Below are 25,454 nucleotides of genomic sequence, written 5' to 3' on the forward strand. Positions count from 1 at the left end.
ATTTTTATTGGATTCAAAACGTTGTCAAAGAACATGCAGAACATATTTTTAAATTTTATGAAAAATATTCTGTTATAGTCCAAAGACAAAATAGAAAATTGGCAGGTCAGACCTGAACGAAAACCCCCAATTTTTTATGGACCAGCAAAAGTCGGACCGGTTAATGCAGGGCACATAAATCGTAACATGACACCAGATGTCGCAGTCGCTTGCATTTACAATATGAAACGGATTCATGCGGTGATGAAGGCAGCAATTCAACATATGCATCTAGTCTGTTAAAGAGCAGCCGCAGCATATCTATTCAAGGCTCTTCATTTCTATGGCCTCCATGTGACATTTTGTTGTCTGATCAGAGGCTAGAAACAAATCCTATATTTCCTCAGACCACACTGCTCCTTCCAGCGTCTGAGATAAAGATGCAGGGTGTAAAAACTGTCCCCCTCTTTCCTGCGGTAAAGAACTACAGAACAAAAGAGTTTGACAAACTATGCAGGCTATCCGGCCAGCCACCTGCCTCTCTGCGTCACCTCAACAAGAAAAGCAGTAAAGTCATTTTGAGCTTTTTGTTGTTCTGGAATGGTTTCATTTTATGACTATAAGAAAGGACACATTAATAGGGACACAGCCCTCTTTATGTCTAAGCAGTTTATGGGTATTTAATTTATTGGATAACAGAAGGAGCCGAGTCAGACCAGACAGAAAGAAATTACAAAGTTTCAGTACTACAAATCTGATGTTAAATCAAGTAATTAACACTTTACTGCAGCTGGTATTCAGTTTTCCTTTTTCTTTAAAGCTAAGAATATATCCTTGTTTAAGAAGATGTGCTTATTCACAAGCTGGAATCATTCAAAATCATCCTTCTTTTAAGGATTTCCATTTTACGTCCTCTTTTCCTTTCGGTTTTAGAACAAAACCGCATTTCATAGTTTCGTTGTACATCATTATGGGAGAAATATTTATCTCTCAAGTTTTTGTTAACTGTGGTGATAGATGAGTTAAATAAAATGGATAAAATTAAAGTGTGCAAAATAACCCCATTAATAATTGAGAAAATTATAGATAAATTAATGAAATAAGTAGTTTGAGCCTCGTATGACTTATATGATTATTAAATAATCTATTCGTTATACAGCACTTCCAGTGGTCTGATGTAAAAAAAATTATCTAGATTGAGGTACTTTACTATTGTTATTATACACATTAAAATTACAATTCTGTAAGTTGAATAATTGAACAATTAAAACATTGTTTTTACCTCCTTTACCGTCCTCCTTACTCTGCATGCTGCAATAACAAGTTATTAATAAAACAATTATTTTTTTACCACAGAATATTGTCCTCTGCTGAATAAATGTATCCAATTAAAAAATTTGATTCTTTTATTTTTTCTCTGTTAAATCATAAAACTACAATAAAATGTGGAGGGCGCTATGAATAAACTACATACAGATGATGACTTAAAAAAATGACTGAATAATTAATTTATCACTTCAGAAAAAGACAAAACTGATGGTTTCTTCTTGTAAATATTGAGATCTATATTTGACGAGCTTCTGTGGACAATCCGTCTAGCTCTTATTTTGTCCCATGGTTTTCCAACTCAACTTTTGAATTCAGTTTGAGGAGCTTCTTTGTCTAAAACGTTAAAACTATTTAATTCCATTGACTATAAAATAAAACCGGCACATTTACTGGGAAAGTCAGGAACACTGGTCGGATCTGTTTTAGTAAACAAGAGGAAAAAAGTGCAAAAAAAATAAAAAATTCAGTCGTGTGAAAACAACTCGGTTGCTCTATTACAGTCTGTATGTTTGTTTGTTTTTTAAAAATTTTTAGCACCGGATACTCAACAGAAATGCATTAAATCATGTGATATATATAAACAACAAAACCAGAAGAAGCTTTTTTGCAAAATGTAATAAAAATGCATTATCTGTCAAGGAATAGATTCAGCTATTGACTATTCAAAGTTGGAGTTAAAATCAGAATAAAATCTTTTCAGAGGGTTTCCACACACAAATAAGAAATTTGACTTCTGTTCCTCACGCTACAGAGTACAGACAACATTTATATAAACTTTAAAGGAAATTTAATAAAAAAAAGGATAAAAGGAACAGTATACATACACTTATTGTACGTAGTGACATTTTTTCACATAGAGAAAGCAGGAGGGGGGGAGTACGGTTACTGTATTTTAAATATGCCTATTTTTGCTTCAAAGCAGCTTAGCTGATGCTTTTTCACTGGGGCTCATTAGAGAAACAGCCTCAGGAAACAATCTAGTTTTTAAAAATAAAACTCTAAAGCGCTAATGTTACGGTAGAAGTCCAAACAAATTGTTTCCAGGATAAAAAACAATTTGTTAGTGGCCTTTTTCCTGACCCTGAAACTGTACAAGTCATATTTACAAGAGCAATCTCCAGCAGGAGATAATAGCACCTCATGATTCTGATAAGAGACTTAGAGTTCTCCAAAAGAATCTGAAATCAGACGTTTTACGATATGGACAATGGTCTACAAGTGGAGAACATTCGAAAAAACTGCAACTACACCCAAGTTCGTCCTGAGAGCAGACTGCAAGATGCTAAAACAAGTCCCCAAAACCTCAAAGTGGCCAACACAGAACCTGAAGCAAACTGTTGCTACTGCTGATGAGAGAGGTCAAAGCAGACTGCAGTTTCATGCAAGATGCACAAGGAACAAACATTTACTCTCCAAAGAAAACAAAAAGCCCAGATTGAAAGTTACCTCAGAGGCAGAACTTCTAGAATAGGGTTCTTAAGGCAGATGAATAAATAGAAACTGTGCAGTATATCCACAAAATACTGTCTAAGGATGAATAAATGTAAAAATCCTGGACCGAGTCAGGAACCTGATTAAATTGAAATGTTCTGAAGTTGCTTCAGATGGGCTCAACGGTCTGGAAAACTCTCACACATCTCACAGCTGAAGGTGAGGAGTGGGACAAAGTTTCCTCAGGTCGATGTCGAACCTGGTGGAAGCATCTCACTGAGGTTGTCGCAGCGAAAGAGGCCAACAGCAGCTGTGAGAAGTTAGGGTGTCCAAACTATTCCTCCACTCAGAAACCACTTTTTTGCTCATATGTTTTACTTAATGAGCAGAACGAATGCAATTAAAAGACGTTTTGTTCCAAGAAAAAATGTCTTAGTTTTTTTTCACATGGGTGCATCTATGAGGGTACTAAAGTGGATTTAAGGGTCTGGGAAGATCCTGACATTTAGCAGGTGAAAGTCTCAGTTTGTACTTACTCTTCATCTGTCTAAGCGGCCCTCTGTCTGGGTGGGACATAGAGATATTCCCGCCTTGAGAGCGTCGAGGAAAAACCGCGTCAGGCAATGAGAGAGGAAGAAAAGACGAAGACATGCAGAGGAAACAGTGAAAGTGGAAAGATGTAATGAAAGAGAAATAGACAGAAATATTTAGGAGGTAAAAGCATGTTGACAAATTCAATCATCACATCGTCGGATTTATTTTATTTTATAAGGTGATAGTTTTATCTTGTTACTCTTCCGCTTACGTTCGCTTTATGGATGAATTACTTCTCTTCATCCGGCCATTACATTCGAGCATCGTGTCATCTGGATTTTCACCTCATATTTCTGCAACAGCTACTGAAGACTGTTCACAAGCAGTAAGTTTAGCAACTTCTCATTCCTAACGTTTCCTACAAGCAGAGCGGCGCGAGGTTAGTGAGTTAGTGAGACAAAGTGATATCGGGCAGAGGGTCACTTAAGGAAATAACTGAACTCTAAACCAGATCTCAGGGTAACGGGACGCCTGCATCGTTAATTTACGATCTGCTTTTTAGAAGGCCGGGTTTGAACGCCGCTCATCTTCACCTGGGGTGATAAATTGGATAAATTGACACACACGCACACGCACCCCCGCACACATACACTCTCCGCTTTCTAGGAATAACATGGTAAAAGTATGCAAACAAAAAAGTGGAGAGTCTTGAAGAAAAACAAAAAGAGGCACTCACTTCCTGATGAGGAAGATGGGCGCCTGTTGTCGGTGGAGGTGGGGGCGGAGCTGGGGGCGGTGTTGCCGTTGTTCTGGGTGGCTTGTGCCCCGGTGGGTAGCGGAGGAGGAGGAGGGGGCGTTGGCATCGGATTGCTGGGGGGGAGAGGAGGCGGTGGAGGCGGCTGTGGAGGCGACACAGATTCCTCTGTGGTGCCATTTTCAGAGGTGGGGGCGGGACCCTCTGTAGGCTCCTCCAATAATACCGAACCCTGAAGGAAAGAGGAGGAAAATGCAGATGATGTCAATGACATGACACATCCTTAAAGTCATCACTTTCCTATGGTTTATTGTTGGTCAAAGATCTTCAGTAATCATCGTTTCTTGGAGCGTCTTGTTGAAATTCCCACTCAGCTTTTCACATTTCTCATGGCACAGCCACAAAGCTGATTTTGAATTTTTATTAGTAAAGAACTGATATCGTTAGATTGTTTATTGGAATATATCACGACATTTTGTGGCACTATTGTGATAACAATAAAAGTGACAATAAGAACTATTTATGATTTCTTTTTCAGGTAAGTGTATTGCTGAGGCAGCAGTTATAGCCTCAAAAACACAAAGACGGCTCTTGAAAAACATTCCCATTTGTAATGCACTTCTTTAGGACACCAGTGTGATTTGTGTCACTAAACTGCGCAGAGTAACAGCATTTAATCATATTTTCAAATTTATTGATGCATCAAACAAACAGTGGAGAAAATGGTAAAACTAACAATCCCGACAGTTTTAGATGTTTCTAAACATCATTAATTGGAGTTTATTGTGACAACAATTAAATAAAATCGTATTATAAGAAATTAATCATGACAAATGATGAATACTATGATAAATCCCCATCATCCCAAATTCTTCATATTGATTAAATAAGTAGTAACTAGTTATGCCTTGGTTGTGAAAAAACATCAACATATTTTGAACCTGCATGATGAAAGTCCTGTACTTCTGGTATGAGGTGTAAAACTGTTAAATTCTTGCAAAAGCTGCTGCCGGGGACAGATGTACGCCTTGTTCTCGTTTCCTAACCAGCTCAGAAAGATACAATACCCTCACACGTATAAAGGAGCTAATATGACCTAATCCCACAGGGGGAAATTCTGCATGGAAAACGGAGCGAATGGACCATCTGCCACTGCAACTGATAGCTCTGCACGCGTCGGCACGCTCCAAAACCATGCTGGAACTCAGCTGGAGGCGAATTAATGGACTGTGACATCTAACTGGATTCGCTCCCCCTCCCCCGGCACGCCTCAGACGCGTGCTCATCATTGTTGCTCCCCTCACTTTCTAGGCCTCCCAGGGGAGTTGAGGTGGAGGAGGAGAGGAGCTGGGAGGGGGGACGGCATCCAGATGGGTCATGGCGGCACGTGCCGGTTCCCTTGATTAGCCCTTCCATCTGCTGGGGTCCTCGGAGACAGGGAGGGGCCCCTCTGGGGCTCTAATTGGCTCAATGTGGATTATAGCATGTGTCCCCCCCCAAACACCCGCCACTCCTGATACTCGTGGGAGTGTCGGGTCTCTCCAGGGACATTGATCATTGACTCCAGCTGACTTCATTCATTCATCCTCTTGTGCTTGTGAAGTTATGTGGATGCAAACAGGTGGTTTAAGCAGTCATTTACTAAAATGCTTCAGTATTTATCGATGAACCCAAATTAAGACTTAGAACTGCACATATTCATACGTGTAGTTTTAACCAGAACCTGTCATTTTGAATTAATTGTTTTGTTTTATGGGATTTCTTGCTGTGAAACACAAAAATACACCAGAAACAGAGGCCTGACAAAGAAGCATGTTTTTTAAATTACTTTCTATGTGTAATTTATCTGGAATAAAATTTATTAAAACAATTTTACAGGCAGTGTTTAGGGGCTTTAATAAATAAATAACACAATTTTCAATGTGTGTTATTAAATTTATTTACTTTGATTTTATTTAGATTTTTAAATTTGGTAATTATCAGATTTGCCTCTTTCTTGTTTCGAGTGTGTAAATTCACATTTAGTAATAACAATATCAATAATACCTGTACAATATTTTAGAGATAAAATACTAAATAAAATAATTTATATCAGTATGCGTTCACTTTTACAACTATACACTTTGCACTTTTGTATTTAAGTATTAGGAATATTTTACTGTACAGAATAAAAAAAATAGATCCATTCCATTATGTAATCTATTTTTATATCCTACTATATAAAACTATATTTGTTTTTATGTACTGAAATAAATTATTACTCATAGAAAAAAGTTTAAATTAGATTTTCGTTGCTGTTTACAGGAAGCTTCATGTTAGGTCCCATCGTTCCAGTGGCGGTCATTCGTTTAGCAAATGACGGCTGTACAGAACATTTCCACGGAGGGCAGAGACAAGAGGTGGTGGAAATGAGGAGCTGGAGACTGGAAAATAAAAGGTCAAGACAGTAAAAGGTTACGTAACACACAGAGTGGTAACGCTCAGGCAAATACGGCCCGTCAGTGTTGTAACCTTATGCTGATGCGCATTCGCTCAGCTAAACCACACCCGAAACTGACCTCACGCAGCAACAGCATGTCCACGCTACCCTGTACGTTGACAGAACACATGCTAAATAGATACGTTTTCATTTTCAGTGAACAGAAATGACGTGGACTTTCTGCATCCGCATGAGTGGAGCTTTGAGAAATCTTGTTTTGAGGCCCTTTCAACACATTTAGATGTTTTCAACTTGCCTCCTCGTTGGGCGCCATGCCTTTGCTCCCACGGGGCTCCGCCGTGTCGTTGCCCAGACTCTTGTAGTAGTCCCCAGTGCTGGGCTGTTTGTTGAAGCTCCTCGACTTCCTGTTTGAATCCACTCGCCGCAATTTCTCGTGGCTCTCCCCAGGAGTCAGGTGCTTCACAGATTTAAAAAGACAAACATACATGTCAGTTTAAAACTCCCCATGTATGTTGATTTTTTTCCCCCAGATGTTTTTCATACTGTGTGAAAAATTAGTCCATGTTTGTGAATGTGTGGGGGTGGCAGGAGGAGAGCTGAACACCAACAGAGTACAGTGTATTTACTCTCTTTTATTGCTGGATTAGCTCTCTCGTGGGGACCAAAGCTGCTTTATTTGAATAGCAGAACAAGGCTCTAATTTAGCCCATGTAAAGCCCTGGCATCCACTCTATGTTTCACCATCCACAGCCTGTTGGGCCACGTCCAGATTTTATAATGAAGTGAAGGAGAGAGCAGATCACTGACTTAGCCACGTTCGTTATAGGAATGTCACTTTCTGCTTTAAATTTGTGTAGAAATCTGGATTTCTGATAACACGACAATCAAATATTCTCAATCACAGTTTTTCCCGTACAAAATGTACCTGACAGGCTTTACATACTTAAAAGCTTCAGTGGGGAAAATTTTCCATTTTCACATGCCAGTGTGAAAGAATTTTCTATTTCTTGTTGGTTTCCGAATATGTTTCCTTCATGCAAAAAGCTTTGAAATTTGCATAAAGTTATTGCCTGAGAACATAGCTATGCAACAAAGGTTCCTGATTCCCATATTTTACATGTCTGTGTTTCTCAAAAAAAAAAAAAAAAAGTTTTGTAAAAAAAAAGGATACAAAAAAATTCTAAAGGTACAAAAATCTGTTTCGAACACTAACATGAAAAAGATATGCAAGTTTTAAAGCAAAAAAAGCTGCTTTGCCTTTCAAATCCAAGACTCGGGAACAGATTTGTATTTATTTACATCCAAAAGGCTGGCACACAACTTGGACTTTTCTTTTCTTTTCTTTTTTTTTTGTTTCACTTAACCCAAACCAGCACCTCAAGTGTCGGGACGTCTGACTTTGACGTGAGCAGAAATAATTGACAGCTGACCCCTGACCTTCTCTCTTCCTGTGCACTCTTGTGTTCCCGAGTTCCTACAAGCTTCTTTAATTGTGTTGACTCCTGTCTGCTGTCAAAGAAACGGTCCCTGAGCACTCATCAGCAGGCGGGGTAAAGCGAGCCCGGAGAGATGCAGATGGATCGTCGTCCCCCGGGGAGACGGGTCGACAATAGCAAACGTACAAAGTGTTTTGCAACAACCCCCCCTCCCTCCAAACTCCCCCCAATCTCTCATTTACGCCGACTCCTTTTCCTTTCATCGCACATACCTGTCTGTCAGCAGGAAGTGATATCTCGCTTTTGTTCATGTGTCTCCTTATGTTTTTACATTTTATTAGCGTGCAGAACAATATCGAGTTTGTTCAGTCTGTTTGTCGGACATGCACGTTTACATGTCGTCAAACACGGGGAGGCAATTTGCGTTGTAAACTAAGATTGCTTCCGATGTATATGCGTAATTTAAAACAAGCTTTTTGTTTTAAGCAGGAAAACCTAAACAAGTCTGATTTATTGCTCAAACGTAAAACAGCTGAAATATGCAAATTGGAAGGAGATAAGAGATAAGGAGAAAAAGAAAAAGAAAAAATTTCCTCAGAGAAGCAAACACACTTTACCTTACTGTTAGGAGTCCACTGTTTCAGCGGCTTTCTAGTTTGGACCGAGCCACATTCGCGCAACACCAGCGGAGCCGACGGAGAGCAGCTGTCACCAGATCCAGCGCCTCACCTTCTCTCCGCTCAGAGTCTACGCCTGTCACTCTACCTGGACCTCTCACTTTACCCACAGGCCTCATCAATAACCTATTGGGCCAGCTCAGCAGGGGCTATGATGTCACCACCGTCCCGTTGACTGACCACACCCCGACCCTGCCCAGTTCCGCTTATGCAAAACACAAACTCCCATGTGTTCCTCTGGCCGTTGCCTTCGCCACACGCAAATCCTGAGAGGCTTTGGGATTATCAGAATATTCAGTGCTGCCTTCGGTGCAGGTGCAAAACCTCTCGGGAATTGCACTTGCAGCAGGAATACTGCCATAATAAAAATCTTCTGATGGGTTGCATTCCAAAGAATTAAAACTTGGACAGGCGTAGCAGTCGTGGTGATTAGAGGTGGTTTGTATGCTGCACAATAAACCTTTGCTTTGAGTCAAATGCAGACAAATGAGTCGAGCATGGAGCCGTCAACAAAATCCACCCGAGGCTCACTGTAGTGTTAGCATGCAGGTGGATTGGTTTTCACTGTTTGGTACACAGAGATCCAATTTGTGTGTCTTTTTGTGCACATGTGTGTGCCTGTGTTCTGAGAGCCAGACCTTATCTAAATTATTAAGCCGGGGCGCGCCCTGAGCTGATCACCTGGGCATGGAGGGGAAAGGGGGCAACACTAGAGTTTCATTAAACATCTCCCCTGCAGGGTCACACAGAAACACACACACACACACACACACACAAAGAGCTCACTATGGATACATTCTATGGGAAAAACTTTGACTCACCATTTATAACTGCAATGTGATCTATTTGCATTGCAGATGCATACACCCTGCCAAAGCCTAAGCACATTTTTTTCTCCCCTCAAACCAGCTGGCTATGCAACTTTTTAGCTTCCTGCTGTTTGCATATAAATATTCATCAGTCATTATCAACCAAAGACTATGTATTGTTTCTAACAATTTTATCCAAGTACAAATGAGAAAAAAAATAACCCAGTAAATCAAATATAGAACAAGAATTTTGTTAGAAATTGTTCAATTGAACCTTTTTTTTTTACATTTTATGCGACAGACCAACACCAAACAGCAAACATTTGTCAAGTGGAAGGGAAAAGATTATTATTCTCAAATATCTTTTTTTACGAATAGGAATCTGTAAATTGGAAATATATATTCACTGACAAGCCAGGTAACCGCCAAATAAGTAGCCATTGGGGTCGTGGTAACTCTACCTGTAGAGATCCAAAGCTCAGTTGACAAGACTCCTACTAGTTTGAGCAAATGTGTTTTGTGAATCGTATATCACCAGGTGAAATCTCTGAGAGCCAGGTCTCATTTAAAATCATGCCCTGCATCAAAAACCAGAACTTCAACAGGAAGACGTAGATTAATCAGTGCATGTTTCAGATGGATCAAGAAACCTGACTCAAGTGATGGTTGGTTATCAGAAAATAAAGACGCACTTAGAAGCATTTGAATCAGTGATGTCAAAGTAGGGACACGTCTAAAGCAAACCGAACACATGTCCTTCATGACTGTATGTTGGCATCCCTGGTTAAGAGCAAAGCATATTTCTCTGGTAGAATGGTCCAGTCAAAGTACTGACTTTGACTGGAGTCGTAGTTGGACAGTGAAGAGATATATGAAAACTAATGGTTACAGACACGCTCTATCCAATTGGACTGAATTGAGATGTTATGAAAGGAATAATGGACAAAAGATGTGTTCAGTATGCACATGTGCAAAGCTGCCAAAGGCATATCCCTAAAAGTACAGCAGCTGTAGTTTCAACAAAAGACAATTTTTTAGGAAAGAATACAAACGCTCTCCAGATTTCTATTTGTGAAATAATTTGAAAATAATGTCGCATTTTCTGGTTTCTGCTCTGCCACAGCAAATTTTAAATAAGACATGTTGAACTTTTTGGATGCAACACACCAATAAGTGAAAAATCGTAAAACGCTTCATCTGACAACTACAGTGCCAGACATGGCATGACGACAATCAGGAAAATGCATTTCTCATGACAGAGTCAGATCAACCATTGCTGTATTGCTAAATAAACTCATTTACATCTCTGTCAGAAACACAACTCCACAACGTCTGTATAAGCAAACCAGCAGAAGCAGAAGAGACATTTATATCATTGCCTCTCAATACTGCTGCTCCTCTTCAGACGTTTGAGTCATCTGTGGCCAGATTAATTAGTGTAATTCAAATCAAACCCATCACATTGGGCTTCATAATGTGTCAGATCAGAGGCCCGGCTCGCTAACAAGCATCTTCTGTGGCCTCGTTAGCCGTGCTGACACAATAACATCGTTGTTGGCTCATCGGAGAAGGCACACTGTTACAGAAGAGCTGCAGTCCATTTCATTAAACCCAATGGCGGGGGAGCAGCTAATTGCCAATTTATGACAAACACATGGATCTTCTGGTTTCTCTGTAAAGCATATGCTGGTGATTAAAAATAAAAGAATGAAAATATAATTTCTTGGACATGTCTGTTTTTGATGTCCAGAAACTTTACTGAAAAACTGGAAGCAGGCTCTTGCCAACACCGTTCGTACCTCCTTTTTGCTGCTTTTGCTGTCCACGTGCCGCAGGTTGCTTTTCACCTTCAGGAACTCGGCCGACTGAGGCTCTTGCGGGGGCGGAGGCGCCGGGTAGCTCGGAGCTGGAGGGAGATCTGGAGGAGCTTGAGGGGGAGGCGGAGGAGGATAAGTCGGAGGAGGCGGAGGGTTGGGAACACCATCAGCTCTGATCTCGTTCCTGTTGGCCGTGTCGGCGCCGATGTCTGGGTTCAGCATGTCCATGTAGGCCTGCATGTCTGAAATGGCGGACTCTGATGCACCTGTAAGAAGATGGCGGTCTCACAACAATTCAAGCAAATATTACGCACCGGTACCGGTTTTTAATTTGCACAGTAAAGCTGAGATCGGGGATCCTTTTATTTGCAAGCGGTTTAAGTGTGACTGAGAAAAATGACTGGAGTTACTACATAGAACTAAATTTATGTAGACACACCACTAGGGTGCAGCACCTGTATATAAAGCACCTGACATGTCCCCAAGTGAAACAACTGTGTAAATTGAAGGCAGTAACCAAACAGAAACATTGTAAAATATTAAATAAATGGATGGACAAATAAATAACAGTTTTAATCCCGTCATTTAAAATGCCACAGACCTTGATGTGCCACTGTGTTTAGCTGGGTGGGAGGTCCTCGAGACATTGTAAGGCTGCTTCTCTTCTCTCCGGTGCTGGACTGGCTGGAGTTGGCAGAGTCGTAGTTGGACAGTGAGCTGGACGGCGAGCCGATGTCGAAGGGCGCTGCCTGGCTGGCTGGAGGCATGGTGGTGTTAGGGGAGGAGAGGCCTGAGTCCAGCTGCTTGGACTCGAGCTCCATCGAAGGGTCTCGAGACAGAACCCGATGCTCCACACTCTGTCGCAGGATTATGAAAGAAAGCGTCACTGTACAGCGGCTCGCACTCACACCCGTTGGACTGTTTCAGATTTTGTCCAACTGAAACTTTAACAGGTTTAAATGAGATTGTCTGTGATGGATCAACATAAAGTAGCGCGTTTAACCACACTTCGGATTACAGCACAAGCACATCGCTAGAAATGAATGACTATTTTTCCATCAATTCCAACTCTGCTCCTGCAAACAAAAAGCATTTCCACAGCACGGTTCTGCCACCACCATGCTTCACAGTGTTTAGGATGATTTGCAGTGTTACTCTTCAGCCACAGAAGGAATTTTGATTGAAGAAAATGTTATTCTTGTCTCATTTGTGATTCAATTACACACCAGTAAATCCAAGGCAAATGGTTGCACTTCGTTTTATTTAGGGGTACCAAATTAAAGGGAGCTGACCACCATGAATCATTTTTTTTCTTTCAATTCAAGATTATTCCCTGCATTGGGTTGGCCTGGATTATATCAAATTAATACTGAAATTTGTGTTCGTAACATAAAAAAAAAACAACTCTATATGACTCATTTAATTAGAAGTTAATTGTTTGCCACTTAGTTCTATTTTACAACACGGAACAATTCTCATCATTATGAATTATCCATATGTTCAGACATCAGTTCATAAACCCTATTGTCTCTCAGGCCCTAGTGAATTAAAATGAGGAGAAAAGCATTATGAGTTTAATTACTGCACAGTAGTGAAACTTCTCACAGCTGATCAGAACAGCTCCGGGGCTTTTGTCTTGTCCCAAAGTGCTCGACTCGTGTGGCTAAATGTCCCTCGTGACAGAACAGAGAACATGAGACAAAGGAGATACGTCTCCCCTGCACTGTTATAATTACTCTGCATGCTCTGGGACTTCAATTTGCTAGCAATGTAGGATGCTGTAAGTCAAAGAGTAAGTTAGTAGTTAGCTGGAAAACCTGGAATAAGTCAGTTCAGTGAAAGCTACTTCTTATAGTCTGTGTCACAGACTATTCAGTCTGTGAAACAGATTTGTGTCAGATTCACAAATAACAAAGTACAGTAGGTTCATAGAATGCCTGCAATTAAATTAAATGCAATGAAAGTTCCAGGACTGACTGAGTTAAATCTCTGTTTTGTTTGAATTGCCCTCACATGTACCCCACCGCAGACACTGCCTTATGTAACAGCAGCCATATTGAGGGCCCTGTAAATGAACTTGCACTGCCTCATTCATTGTGTAATAATCCCTTATTAAAGACCCAGTTTTAGTGAGTACTTGTAAAGAATGAAGGTTAGTGCAGTGTTGTGGAAACTGTGAGAAACAAAGTACGCTCTTCACTTTTTGCTGCGTTTTGCCTGATTAACGTTGCTCAACTTCGGTCAGTCTACAGACTGGTACAGTAAAAATTAAGCCATCAATTTTCGGCAGACTGTTTACAGAAAAAAAGTGTGTGCTCCTAGCAAGTCTTTATACCACAGTTCTTTACACTTCTAGTCTACACATGCACTAAAGTACACACGCAGGTCTAAAAAGATACATACATTCAACTAAACCTCTCCAAGTGGCGCTGAAGGATGAAAAGTATTTTCTAATTTAAAAAATCCAAGGCCTGTTAAAATCTGGTCAGTGATTATGACTTATAGCCCCTATTAGTTTCTCTTCGCATAGCGAATGTTGAAGAAGAGTTGAGAACATTCACAAGTTGGGAAACTTGTGAGCATTCTAGTTGGAGCCATTTCTACAGTAATGGACGTTTTAAAGAACAGTCATTAGAGAAAAGCGAATTAGTTAAGATGTTCAGGAGCACCCAGGAACCACGGAGGTCCGCGCCTGACACCAGCTGGAAATTTGTTGAACACTAGAGTCACGGTGACGTGCTGAAGCAAGTTTTACGTTGCCACGGACGGAGAGGGTATTGACAAAGAAAGGCAGCCCTCCTCCGAAATCGACACCTTAAACCTCACCTGACATTTGCAACTGCCTGCTTCTGGAGAAAAGTTTTACTTTCAGACAAACACATATTGAATTGTTAGGCCACAAGGACAAGAAATATTCTGGAGGAATCAAGATGAAGCTTCATCGTGCCACCTTTGTTGTAGCATCATGCTGAGGGCTGTTTTGCCCAAAAGCGAATGGAATAAGAAAGATGTCAGATTTTCTTCAATTTCCTCTCAAATCAGCAGCTAGGCAGCGAACCTGGGACACAATCTGGTGTTCCAACTACACATCTAGACTGGCTGTGTGTGCATAAACTGGGTTAGTATTAAGATGCTGCGTTCCTAGAGCTCCAAACTCAACTCTTTGGAAATGTGATAGTCCTTTGTGGATAAGAGGAAATTTACACCATCTTTGAAATCCAGTTTTTGTTTTTAAAAATAATTTTATGTTGCATAGCTATTTACTTGGGAAAAGAAATAAACATTAATTAAATAAATAAGCCAAAAATGTGCCCATGATAATGGATGTAAATTTCTTACCAAAACAGTTTACATTACTTTTGTGTCTATAGTTTGTTAAAATGAAAGTTGTCCAGCTCCTTGAAGCAGAAGCAGCGTTATCATGTACTTATGCTTGTTATCATTGCTGAGAGGTTTGTTTCACAAAGTGTATTTAATTATTTAAAAATAAAATGTGTTTAGGCTTGAAAACCAGAGGAATTTTATTACAAACATCTCTTCCTAGACAGAGAGAGATCACCTCACAGCTTGGCTCGGTTTGCCAGTGGATCAGGGGTCAGGACTTGTTAGCCACAGATCTTACCATGTTTTCCACTGTGCGCAGATACTTGGCACACTGGGAGTGGCCGTTGTATTCAGCCAGGTCCGCAGCTGTGAAGCCGTCCTGGTCCCGAATGCCCAGGTCCACGCCGTTTACCACAAGTATCTGACAGCACTGAAAGAGGACAGGGTCAGTTAGAGGAGGAACAAAACTTCAGTCAGTCTGGATTACTGATAACAAACTCATCAATGTAATTACCTCTCAGGTAATTGGTCTTGCACAAACAGTGGGAACAGTTTAAAGTGCTGAATGAAAATCTAGAAGGTTTAAATGTGGACCACAGTGCTGAGAGACACTGAGAAAAAAAATACAATACATTTTTACAGTTTCCCAAACTGAGACAACTGTCTTTGAAATTTCAATTTAAACATGCTGTTTAAATGAACAATACATTAAAATAACATGTAAAAAAAAAATCATTTTTTATTTTTCTTACACTGAAAAACTTTTCTGCCACCTTGACTCATTGTAGCAACAAATAATGTAAAAACAGATAAGAACATATTAATTTAATCAATTTAAATTTTGCGATACTTGGAATACAATAACAATAGAGCAATAAGTTGTTATGTTATTTCTGAAAATAAAAATCATTTAATACGATAATAAGTACATAGCTCTTGATGGTCACATGACCACCGTTGTCCTCCTAACATTTGTGAATACATCTAGGAAATCAATGAAAATAAATCATACTCTGAACAAAGACGCATCACAAGAAATTATTTCTGATTGGCTCACAATGACTGAATATGATAATTCTGACATCCACTTTACCTATTTTTGATAAGCTAAAACATCTTTTAATTCTAACCTCGCAGTCCTACAGTATGTATGGATTATGACACGGCTGTTAAACCTTTTCCACATTTTGTCATGTTGCAGCCATGAACTTTAATACATTTCACTGGAGTCTTATGTGATTAAACCAAAGCAAAGCAGATCATAAGTGTCAACTGGAGGAAAATGATACACTATTTAAGCAAAATTTCAAATAAAAATCCCAAAAGTGTGATATCCACATTATTGGTTAAATCGTGTCATATCCATTCTGTCCTGTCGTGAAGGTCTTTTGGGAATTTCTCTCAACCAGCTTTATGCCACTAAAGACTGAAAGACTGGCCCGTTCTACAGTACAATGCACGTCACTGGTCCTGGAGGCTAAACCTTCACCGCACTGACTTTCATCACCTTCTTCCACATTCTTGTTGTGTACCTTAAATGAATTGAAAGTCATTTCTGTATCCTTTTAACTTTCCCTCAATGTAGGAAAGTGAAAGTGACAGACAACTCAGCTTGTACCTGTTGTCCCAATGTGCACACGATACTTTTAGTCATGATCAGTACGCACATGCGCAGAGCTGCCTCAGATTTTCACACGATATAGTTTGCTTCTCTGGTATAACAGCTCATGTTGTCTAAGTATACTTGATGTGGAGCTGGTTAATAAACCACCTGGAAGAGAACTACTTTACATCCTTCACAATGGTGAACATTCAACAAGCAGAAAGAGCCTTTGTGCTGGTCTATCTCACAAAAAGCATGTGATATCCGTGGAAGTTTATGGCAAAATATTTACGGGGTATGAATACTTTCGAAAGAGCAAAATTTCAATCCAGAGTTTTCTTTGAGGCTGACCATAAAAAAATTTAGTCAAAACAGCAGGTTACTGAGGTGGGGGTAAAAACCGTACGCTATACCTCATTTATTCAAAACAGACAGGCTGTAAAACCCAGGATGGATGAGAGAGCGCAGAGAATGAAAACATCCTCTACTTAAATACTCAGATCATTCTTTTGTTATTCACATAATGAGAAAAAAATGAACTTTTCAAGAGAGAACTTCTGATCGCCCCACCTCCAGTTCCCCATTCTCCGCTGCGTCGTGAAGAGGGGTCCCTCCCCAGTTGTCGGTGACTATCTCTCCTCCATGCAGCAGCAGCCAGCTGAGCACCTTTGCATGGCCCCGGCTGCCTGCGAAGTGCATGGCCGTGGCCCCGTCGCCGTCCCTGTCCGCCAGGCTGATGTCTGTGAAACTCATCTACAGGGTGAGAAGACAAGAACAGACTTCACCGGTGTTCATTGTTTTCACTACTCTTAGTGTAAATGAGAATATGTTGTTAACAAAAAGAAAGAAACAAATAATGCTGGGTGTTTAATAAATTTGAAAGGATCTGACGTGCATGTCAACACACCAGCCAGACGATGACGGTGCTGTGGCCCATCTGAGCAGCAGCATGCAGAGGCGTCATCCCGTCGTTGGCTCTGATGCTCGGATCTGCCCCACAGTCCTTGACCAGGTATTGGACGACCTCCAGATGACCCTCCTGGCAGGCCAGGTAGAGCGGCGTGGCACCATTCTTGGTTTGGGAGTTGACGACACTGCAAGTAAATAAAACCAGCAAGCAATGAAAAGTCATGGACAGCAAACCTGAGAACTGCTGCTACATTTGACCTGAAATTAATGTTTTAACAACAAGTCATTAAAAAGGTGTTGGACAGGGAAACTTTACTACTTCATAGTTATTTTAAACAAGATTGTGCTTTTCCCCCATGCACTGGTAAATGTCTAAACATCTAAAAAGAATATCAGTTTAAATATAACCAGTGGTTTTATTTCTTTTGTCAATGTTCTGGTTCTAACATTTAATGCAGCTGTGGCGCATCATACTTACTGGGATTTTATGTCATCAACCACAACAAAGAAGCACATTATAGTGAAATCTATCGAGAGAAAGCAAAGTTTTTCAACATTTTTCACAAAGAAATGTGGCGTGCATTTTTTTTCAGCTCCCTTGATTTGATATTATGTTAGATATATATACAGAACCACCTAGACCCATCATTTCAGCTGCGTTGTTGCTCCAGCTTCATCTTTTAGGTCAATGAAAGTCATTGAACTGCCACACCAGTTTCAAGCCTTTAGCAGTGTAATTGGTAAATGGACTGAATATATATTAAAGTTTTGTAGTCACACTGACCACTAAAGGCACTTTACATGACAGCCACATTCACCAAGTTATACTCACTAACATGCACAGATACACAGATCAGTAGGACACATAGGGACCCTAAGTTAGAGTTAAGTGCCTGGCCCAGAGACCCTTTGCTGAAACTGAACACTATCCCTAGCCCTACAACTTTTTGATTGCGAGTTAACTGCTGAGCCTCAGTGATGGCCTGTTTTTTTGTATTTGCAGGTCCTGCTAAGCTTTGGCAATCAACCTGATTAGAATTGGCCAATCCTCAAGGATCCTTACAGCTGACTGAACTGCAGATGTTTTCTCACACACAGAGGTGGAGTGAGGCCCTGGTTCCTTTTGGCACCACTCAATCCATCTGCTGACCTGCTGATGCAACGGAAGACACGCCGCATCATGTTAACAACTTAATTCAGTAAAATATTTGCTTGGATTATTATCTTTAACGGCCAATGAGTTGGATTAAGACAGCTGCATTTTAACAAGTTTTCTACCAGGATTTTCCTGTATTTATGCTATGTTCCAGTTGTACTAGGTACTGGGAGATTCTGCCTTTTCTGCCAGAAAAATCGACTGGAACGCCTTTCGAAGTCGGATTTCCCACTGAGAAACTAGGAGCAACTCCATCTACCCCTGGTTACAATTTGTAAGGCCGACTTCGTGTTTCAATATGGCCGCTCCTCGCATCAACAGTAGTAGGATCAGAGTGAATCTAAAATTATCTCAGGTCTGACATCAAACTCAGCTCAGAGTTATGACTTCCCAAATAACTGGAGCGTAGGATTACCTCCATCCATCCTCTAATAATCTCTAACCAGTTTCCCAGCAGCATGATCCTGCCACCACCATGTTTCGCAGTGGGGATGGTTCAGGCCAATTAGGTTTCACTGCATTTAGAGACTGTCATCAAATCCTTAGGTCAGTGGTTTATATACTTGTTGTCAGGACTTCAATTGTTGAGTAGTAGCACTGCTTTATCCATACTTTAGACAATAATCTTGAATCACATTTCATTTCATCAAGCAACACTTTGGGGATAATTGAAAAGTGTGTTTTCTCGTTGTTTCAGCGATTCTGTCTATTCCAGATACGAGCCCTTGCTGGAAAAAGGCTTTTCAACATGCAATCCCTATTTTTAGCTTCAGCTTTAGACGAGTACGCACGGTCTGACTGTAGGTGCAAAACACCTTGGTCTGTTGCTAAAAGTAGACAAGCAGGCAAGCCTGACTGAATCTCATTCCTTGTTTTCTTTTTTCCCCAAAGGTCCTTAGCCCAGCTCTCAAAGCAAAACTATCCAGCCCTCGTGTCCCTTCTTGTCCCAGATATTCTCTGTCGCAGCGGGATGTCACGGAGGAAACGAGTGCTTCCCGACTAAATCCCGTAAGGTCGTACTTTATTTGGACTCTGACAAATGAGCAATGAGTCACTTAAGAGGATTATCAGCCCACTAGCTTTGCTTGACTCGCAATGTGCCTAACTAAATGTTGCAAGTGGAGCTGAGCCACTACATAAGAAAGCTGAAGGGCTACGTCTCACCTTTGCACAGGCTGCAGTTAAATCATGCCAAACGAGTGGTTTTAATATCAGTTAGTCTTACTCTGAGCTACAAAAGATAAATATGTACTGTCTGTTAGAAGAAAACAAACATTGAGGGCCTCTTTGAATGATTAAGTGAAAAGTTCCACGTAGGAACAATTAGACAATAAATATTTCAACACAAGAAAAGGAAGTCGTCTGTGTTTCTGTCGTCAGGAAGTGATCATGTTAATGAATCTTTCATTGATGTAACTAAAGTGGGTTTCGCTCACATGTTTTTCTTAGAAGGAGAAAAGTATATTTCTTTAACTAATCCTATTCACAAAACTTCACTGTGCTAAAGGTCACATACTAAAGCAACCAGGATCAAACTCCTCAAAGTGGAGAGACTTAGGAAGTGAAAAGGTGCTTCTGGAGAAGGAGTGTAGATTTCAAAGGGTTAGGAAAGAGGTTAGTCCATTCTCCGACACAAGGCGCACCACCTCAGCAGGGACTGTACAGAAAACTTGTCACACTGGAGTCAGAGACATGTGATATATTTCCATTTCAGCTCCAGTGAGCATTTTGCCCTGGTAATAGTCTGACCACTGTACCTTTCCTTTCTGCAGTAACAAAGACCATGGTTGTCTTCATTACAGTAATGTAATTGATGTCCTACAAATGGCCCTCCTGGCTAATGAAGGCTTTTGACAAGCTCAGTGTTTACCCCCTATTGAATAATGAAGAGTTTTGATGGAGAAATGGATGTTCTTGCAACATGTGCATCTCGCGTGTGTCTGTTTTATTGGTTATTTAAAAAGTGTTTTAAGTGTTTTAATGCACAGTTTTGAAAGTTTATTAAAGTTTCTAAAGGCCCAGGTTTTCTAAAGCAGGGACATTTTTCAAGTCAGGTGACAATAAATAGAGATTTGCACAATTAAAGTAAAGTTTTGTTGCACAAGCACCATGCGTGGTACCAACATCCAGGCCTACTGATGAGCCAGCAGTGAAGAAAAGTCACTTGTTTTAGCTGCTGAATGCGAAAACATTCAGCTTTCAATCTTATTTGGTGTACATTAATATCTAAACCAGTAATTTATTAAATGCCATGTGGTAAGTAAAGCAAACCGTTTTCTAATGAAGTCCAGCTGATTCTATACTGTTGGTGACATCACAGCAATTCCTCAACCTGAACAAGCAGGAAAATGTTTTTGGTCTTTGGTTTTTTTTTTCGCCACAGATATTTTTTAGATTAGATTAAAAAGCATCAAATGATGCAGAATGACGCCAAATATCAACAAAATACATATCTCATGTACATATTATTTAATTTGTGAAGAAATAAACAAAGCCAGGACACAGTGAAGTATTACAAACATATACCTTCTAATGGTTTCCCCATATGTAGAAGTTATATGGGGAAACAGAAAAAAGTAAAAACATAGAGAGGGAAGGACACAACTTTTTGACAATGGGAAAGAGACTAAACTCTGAAAATATTTTTTTTTTCACACACTTATTTTACTCTTTCATATTTTTCCAGACCTAGAAAATAGTGAAACACAATTAAAACAATTTCCAGATTCTCTATGAACTCTGGTTTCACTACTTTTTGTGTAAGAGATTAAAATCCTCTACTTTCACGTGGAGGGTGTTAAATTTGTTAATCTTAAAGTCAACTCTATGAAGAACTACAATTAACTAAGTTTCTATTTTGAGAAAAATCAAGAGAAAAGGAGCCATCAGATAATATGTTTTCTCAGTCCCCACTTCTGATGGGGCTTTAGATGGCTAACTTTCTGGATTATCTCAACACAGAGCGATGTCCTTTTAAACTTCATGCTGGAACCGACTCGAGGCCAAAGATCTTAATCTGCACTAATTGATTACATAAAACGTCTGCAGCTTCCCACTTACTAGCTCTCTCTCTCTCTCAGTCTTTCACCATCATTCATCCACTTTTTGTAATGAGGCTATCTTGTCAGGCACAGCACATTGAGCTTTTTGTTTTGGCTCACTGGGAGAGATTGGCAGATAAAATGCTCATGTAGACGCAGTTCACAAAACTATCTGGAAACACAAATGCAATGACCCATCCTGCAACACGACAATATGAAAAAATATGTGACAAAAAAAGGACTGCATTTATTTCACACTAAGAGTTTTGTTCAGAAAGGGTGTTTATGGATGTGGGATCAAAATTTTGGTCTTCGCTGCAAGTTAATATTTGTGCAACATTTAATTGAAATTTAAATTGAATTTTTGGGGACAAACTGATGTCAGATTTGGGGACAAGATTCTAATCTACAATTTAGTAAAACCAAACAATACAACTGAAATTACATCCTGTGCTCCTTTTACAGGACAAATTGCAAACCTGAGCATGTAATGCTTCTTTTTTTCAATAATTCTAATAAATAACAATTGTATCTAAATATGGGAGAGGAAAATGATCTGATTTTAAGTTAGGCACGTAATAGATTAATTAATTATTCATTAGTTTATAGTAACTTTCCAGGTGCCTTAAGAGGAAACATGATGATTGACCTATTTGTGTCAGACCAGTAGAATCAGGAAATCCCTGAAATACAACCTGTGTGACACTATGGAGTAGGCCAGAGTAGCTCAAAAAGCAAAACATAATGCCTTGACCTGAAGACATTCAAGAACAGATGAGAAACTAGGAAACATCGTAGGTTTTAGTTTTTTTATATTTTTTAAACTCATATTCTTCCTTGTTTCTCGGCCTGTTTCCTGTGTAGTTACTGTCAATAAGAGCCACTAGCATCATAGCAAAAAGAAGAACCAGGGAAACAATTGCATCCACTGGAGATCTCCAAAGCAAAAACCAGAGCTGACCACAAAGACCCATTATTCCACACTTCCCAATAAAGCATCTGGATTATTCCCAAGACTTTAGGGAAAATATTATGTTGAGAGACAACGGTGGAACAATACTACTGCTGTTCCAACACATCATTTCAGAATCAGAATATTATTATGACAGCCAATCACAGAGGTAGTTGTGGTTAAGATCCTTTGTTGTGTTTGGTGAACTGAAACCTAATCATACTTTGGGTTATGCAGGAGATAATGAACCAAAGAAACAGCAATAGTTACACATCTGAATGACAGAAAATAAGAAAAAGAAGAAAAAAAACCCAAAGGGTTTGTCATAATTTGGACATAAATCTGACTGAGATGCAGTGGCTGAATTAAAGTAACTGTTTGCTAAAAAGAGTTGACCACAATTCTTCCATGGCGATATAAAAAAACTTATTTCCAGTTAACACCAATGCTTTGAAACATGAAAATGTGACAAACAAGCCAGCACTGAAGAAATCAGTGGGGAGCAAATACTATAACTATAGTAATTACAGTACTCCAAACATTTTCTAGAAATTTCTTGTCAAATCTGCAGAATGATGTCTTTGTTGGCATTTTTACTGTCATTAAGATATTCTGTTATGATTGAAAGTGAGACATAAGTCAAAATACAATGCAGAAAACGGAAAACACCAACAAGGTGTTGTTGTTTACCTCGAGTGTATGTACTTTTATGCCCTGCAGTCACACTCTCATTATGTTACACTATAATTAGGCTGCTTGTTACAAATGCAATGATGTAACCAAGACAGTCCATGTAATCTTTGTGATCTTCCAGGTAGAAATGAAACAGCAATAACTGTTAAAACTCAGGGATGCGTGTTTGCACATCATATTGAAGTCTGAACATTAAACTTCATCTCCACTGTACATTCAGGGCTGGAGGCTGTAAAGCAGCGCCTCCATACAAATGCATTTGTTTCCCTCATTATCTTATCGCCATTTGGTGCTTCTGTGTGTCGCCGTGGAGACGATGGTAAACACCAGCAGTGGGAGGGGCGGCGCAGAGGACTGAATGGAGCCCAGCTATCAGGGAGCTGCAATGTCTCTGAGGAGCATTAAATTTTCAGCAGGTATGTACCCGTCTGGGGTGCATCCACACAATATTGGAGGTACAAAACGCGACACAACCTGCCTTCTCCCTCTGAGGGCATCAGTGTATTATATTTGTAGTAAGAGGTCATGCTTTTGTTATATTGTACTAGAAATAAGAAATAAAATAAATGTGATTATTCTTCTAAAGCTGTAAAAAAAAACCCATAAAAAAACAGGCATTACAACTATAGCCGGTTTTAAATGCCAGCTAAAATCCTTGAGTAAATTTTGTACATCAAATATTCTGGATTCAATAAATATTTGAAAATGAACACATTGCATGATCCATTTAAACATAGAAGCCTATAGTGGGAATGTACCAATCAACTGGCAAGCTTTCCTGTGATTGTTTCTTGTTCCGATTAATAAGTGTGTTGGATAATGGCTGAATGGATATATGACAAACTCACAAACTGAGTTAAAACACCTCAGTTTGTGTTTCTTCCTTAAGAAGAAAAGTGCTGCTGGTCAAAGTTGATATCAGCATGCGAGGCCTTAAAGAAAACAGGAAATTGGTATTTGCCAGAAAATCCCTGATCAGTGCAGCTCGTGTTTCAAGCGCTAGATCTGGTCAGATGCTGAAAAAAGCGAAAGACAACGAAGCAGCTCTGACCATTTGGCCATTGTTTGGCCAAGTAAAACGTCACCATTACTCACCGTTTGTGCCCCAATAAACCAGTCAAATAGACAAACCTATACAACTTTTTATGTAAAACATAATATATACATTATTAACTAATATTAGCCAACCTGGCTAGTGAACTCTACTTGTAAGACTAGGCTTGAATCTTTCCTTTTTGGTAAAGGTTACAGTTAAATTGGCTTAGGCTATCCTGAGCTGTCTATAATTATGCTGCCAGAAGCTTAGAATGCTACTGGGGCACAATGGCCACTTTTTCTCACTTTCTTCTGCTGCTGCTCTCCACTTTGCATTATTTGCTGTTGTTTCAACTGTTAACTTTTTGTTTTCTCTCAGTTTCTTTCCATAGACGCTGCGTCTGGTCTGGAATTTGTCTTCCTGAAGGAAGGGCATCCATGAGATAACACTGCCATCAATTAATAGTTTTTCATCTCCTGCTATTAACTTTTTACCTTCATAAACAAAGAAAATAATCCTTTATCTGTTCATCTGTTTCTTTTTGTGTATAGCTAAGCGTCACATTTTATTCAAAAAGCACATTTCGGTAAAAAGTGTGTAATTCTTTGGAGGGTTGCTGTATGTCGTACCCACACTGGTATTGGCCGCTTAGTCCTGTAAACAAAGTCATTTGTAACCTCTGCTAAAAATATCTCTGAAATCCCTCACATTGCCCAGATTAAGTCACTACAGACGAGAGGAAATGGGTAACTTCAAGAGGAAGCATTTTAAACACTGTGAAGAGACGAGTCTTACTTTGGGCTGTGTCCCAGTAACAGTCGGAGAGAAGCCAGATCTCCCTTGGCAGCTGCATAATGAACAGGTAGGGCTCCTGTGTCGGTGGAGGCCCCGGGGTCCACTTCACCGCTTTTCAGCAGCCATTCGGTGAGCTCGTGGTGACTGAAGCGACATGCAAGGTGGAGAACCGTGGCTCCAGAGCTGTCCTTGTCCTGCAAATCCAAACAGATGGAGAAACTGAAAAGGACATGCACTCACACAGTCTTCTTTTTTATTTTTTTATTCAAAACATAATCTGTTTGTGGAAGCCAGTAACATCTAGGTGATCATTGCACATCTGTTAGAAAGACTGAAACCAGCTACCAATGTAATGAAGAGAAACAAGGTATTTAAAAAAAGGAACTAATATCTGAGTTGCTTTGCAGAAATGGTTCGGCCTCTGTCCTGTTCCAATTAAAATTCTTCCTGGTCTTGGATGGATCTGACTCTGAATTTCTACATTGTTTGGCACAATTTTACTGTAACATGGCAGTAAACAGAGGCTCTTTTGAACCTTTTCACTCCAACAGAGCTGATTCACATACTCTGACTGTTGTGTTTTAATTGATGTGACATGTTGAATATCCCACATCCGATTTAAACCTGGTACTTAATTCTACATCGCTACCACTTGTGACTCGTGTGAATTCCTTCCACAGTGTATTATATATTTAACTAAATGGCATTTTAACTGTCTTTTTCTTCCAAGTTGAAAGGG

At 39.8% G+C, this 25,454-nt stretch overlaps 1 protein-coding gene across 4 annotated transcripts in view; it reads right to left on the bottom strand.

The window, feature by feature from the left end:
* Positions 1-25,454, bottom strand: part of espn (espin) — a 50,777-nt gene that overhangs the window by 19,677 nt on the left and 5,646 nt on the right. For 2 of the 4 annotated variants that reach the window (XM_023342160.1, XM_023342154.1), the window contains exons 2-10: positions 24,716-24,909; positions 17,041-17,227; positions 16,704-16,886; positions 14,829-14,960; positions 11,808-12,063; positions 11,189-11,472; positions 6,763-6,924; positions 4,010-4,259; positions 3,276-3,329 (exon numbers count right to left, since the gene is read on the bottom strand). In XM_023342160.1, coding sequence (XP_023197928.1) covers positions 3,276-3,329; positions 4,010-4,259; positions 6,763-6,924; positions 11,189-11,472; positions 11,808-12,063; positions 14,829-14,960; positions 16,704-16,886; positions 17,041-17,227; positions 24,716-24,909 — 1,702 coding nt within the window. The remainder of the gene's footprint in view (positions 1-3,275; positions 3,330-4,009; positions 4,260-6,762; positions 6,925-11,188; positions 11,473-11,807; positions 12,064-14,828; positions 14,961-16,703; positions 16,887-17,040; positions 17,228-24,715; positions 24,910-25,454) is intronic. The other 2 variants (XM_023342170.1, XM_023342165.1) reach the window with 1 other exon arrangement.

Source organism: Xiphophorus maculatus, chromosome 1 (genome assembly GCF_002775205.1).
Source record: "Xiphophorus maculatus strain JP 163 A chromosome 1, X_maculatus-5.0-male, whole genome shotgun sequence".
Taxonomy (NCBI): domain Eukaryota; kingdom Metazoa; phylum Chordata; class Actinopteri; order Cyprinodontiformes; family Poeciliidae; genus Xiphophorus; species Xiphophorus maculatus.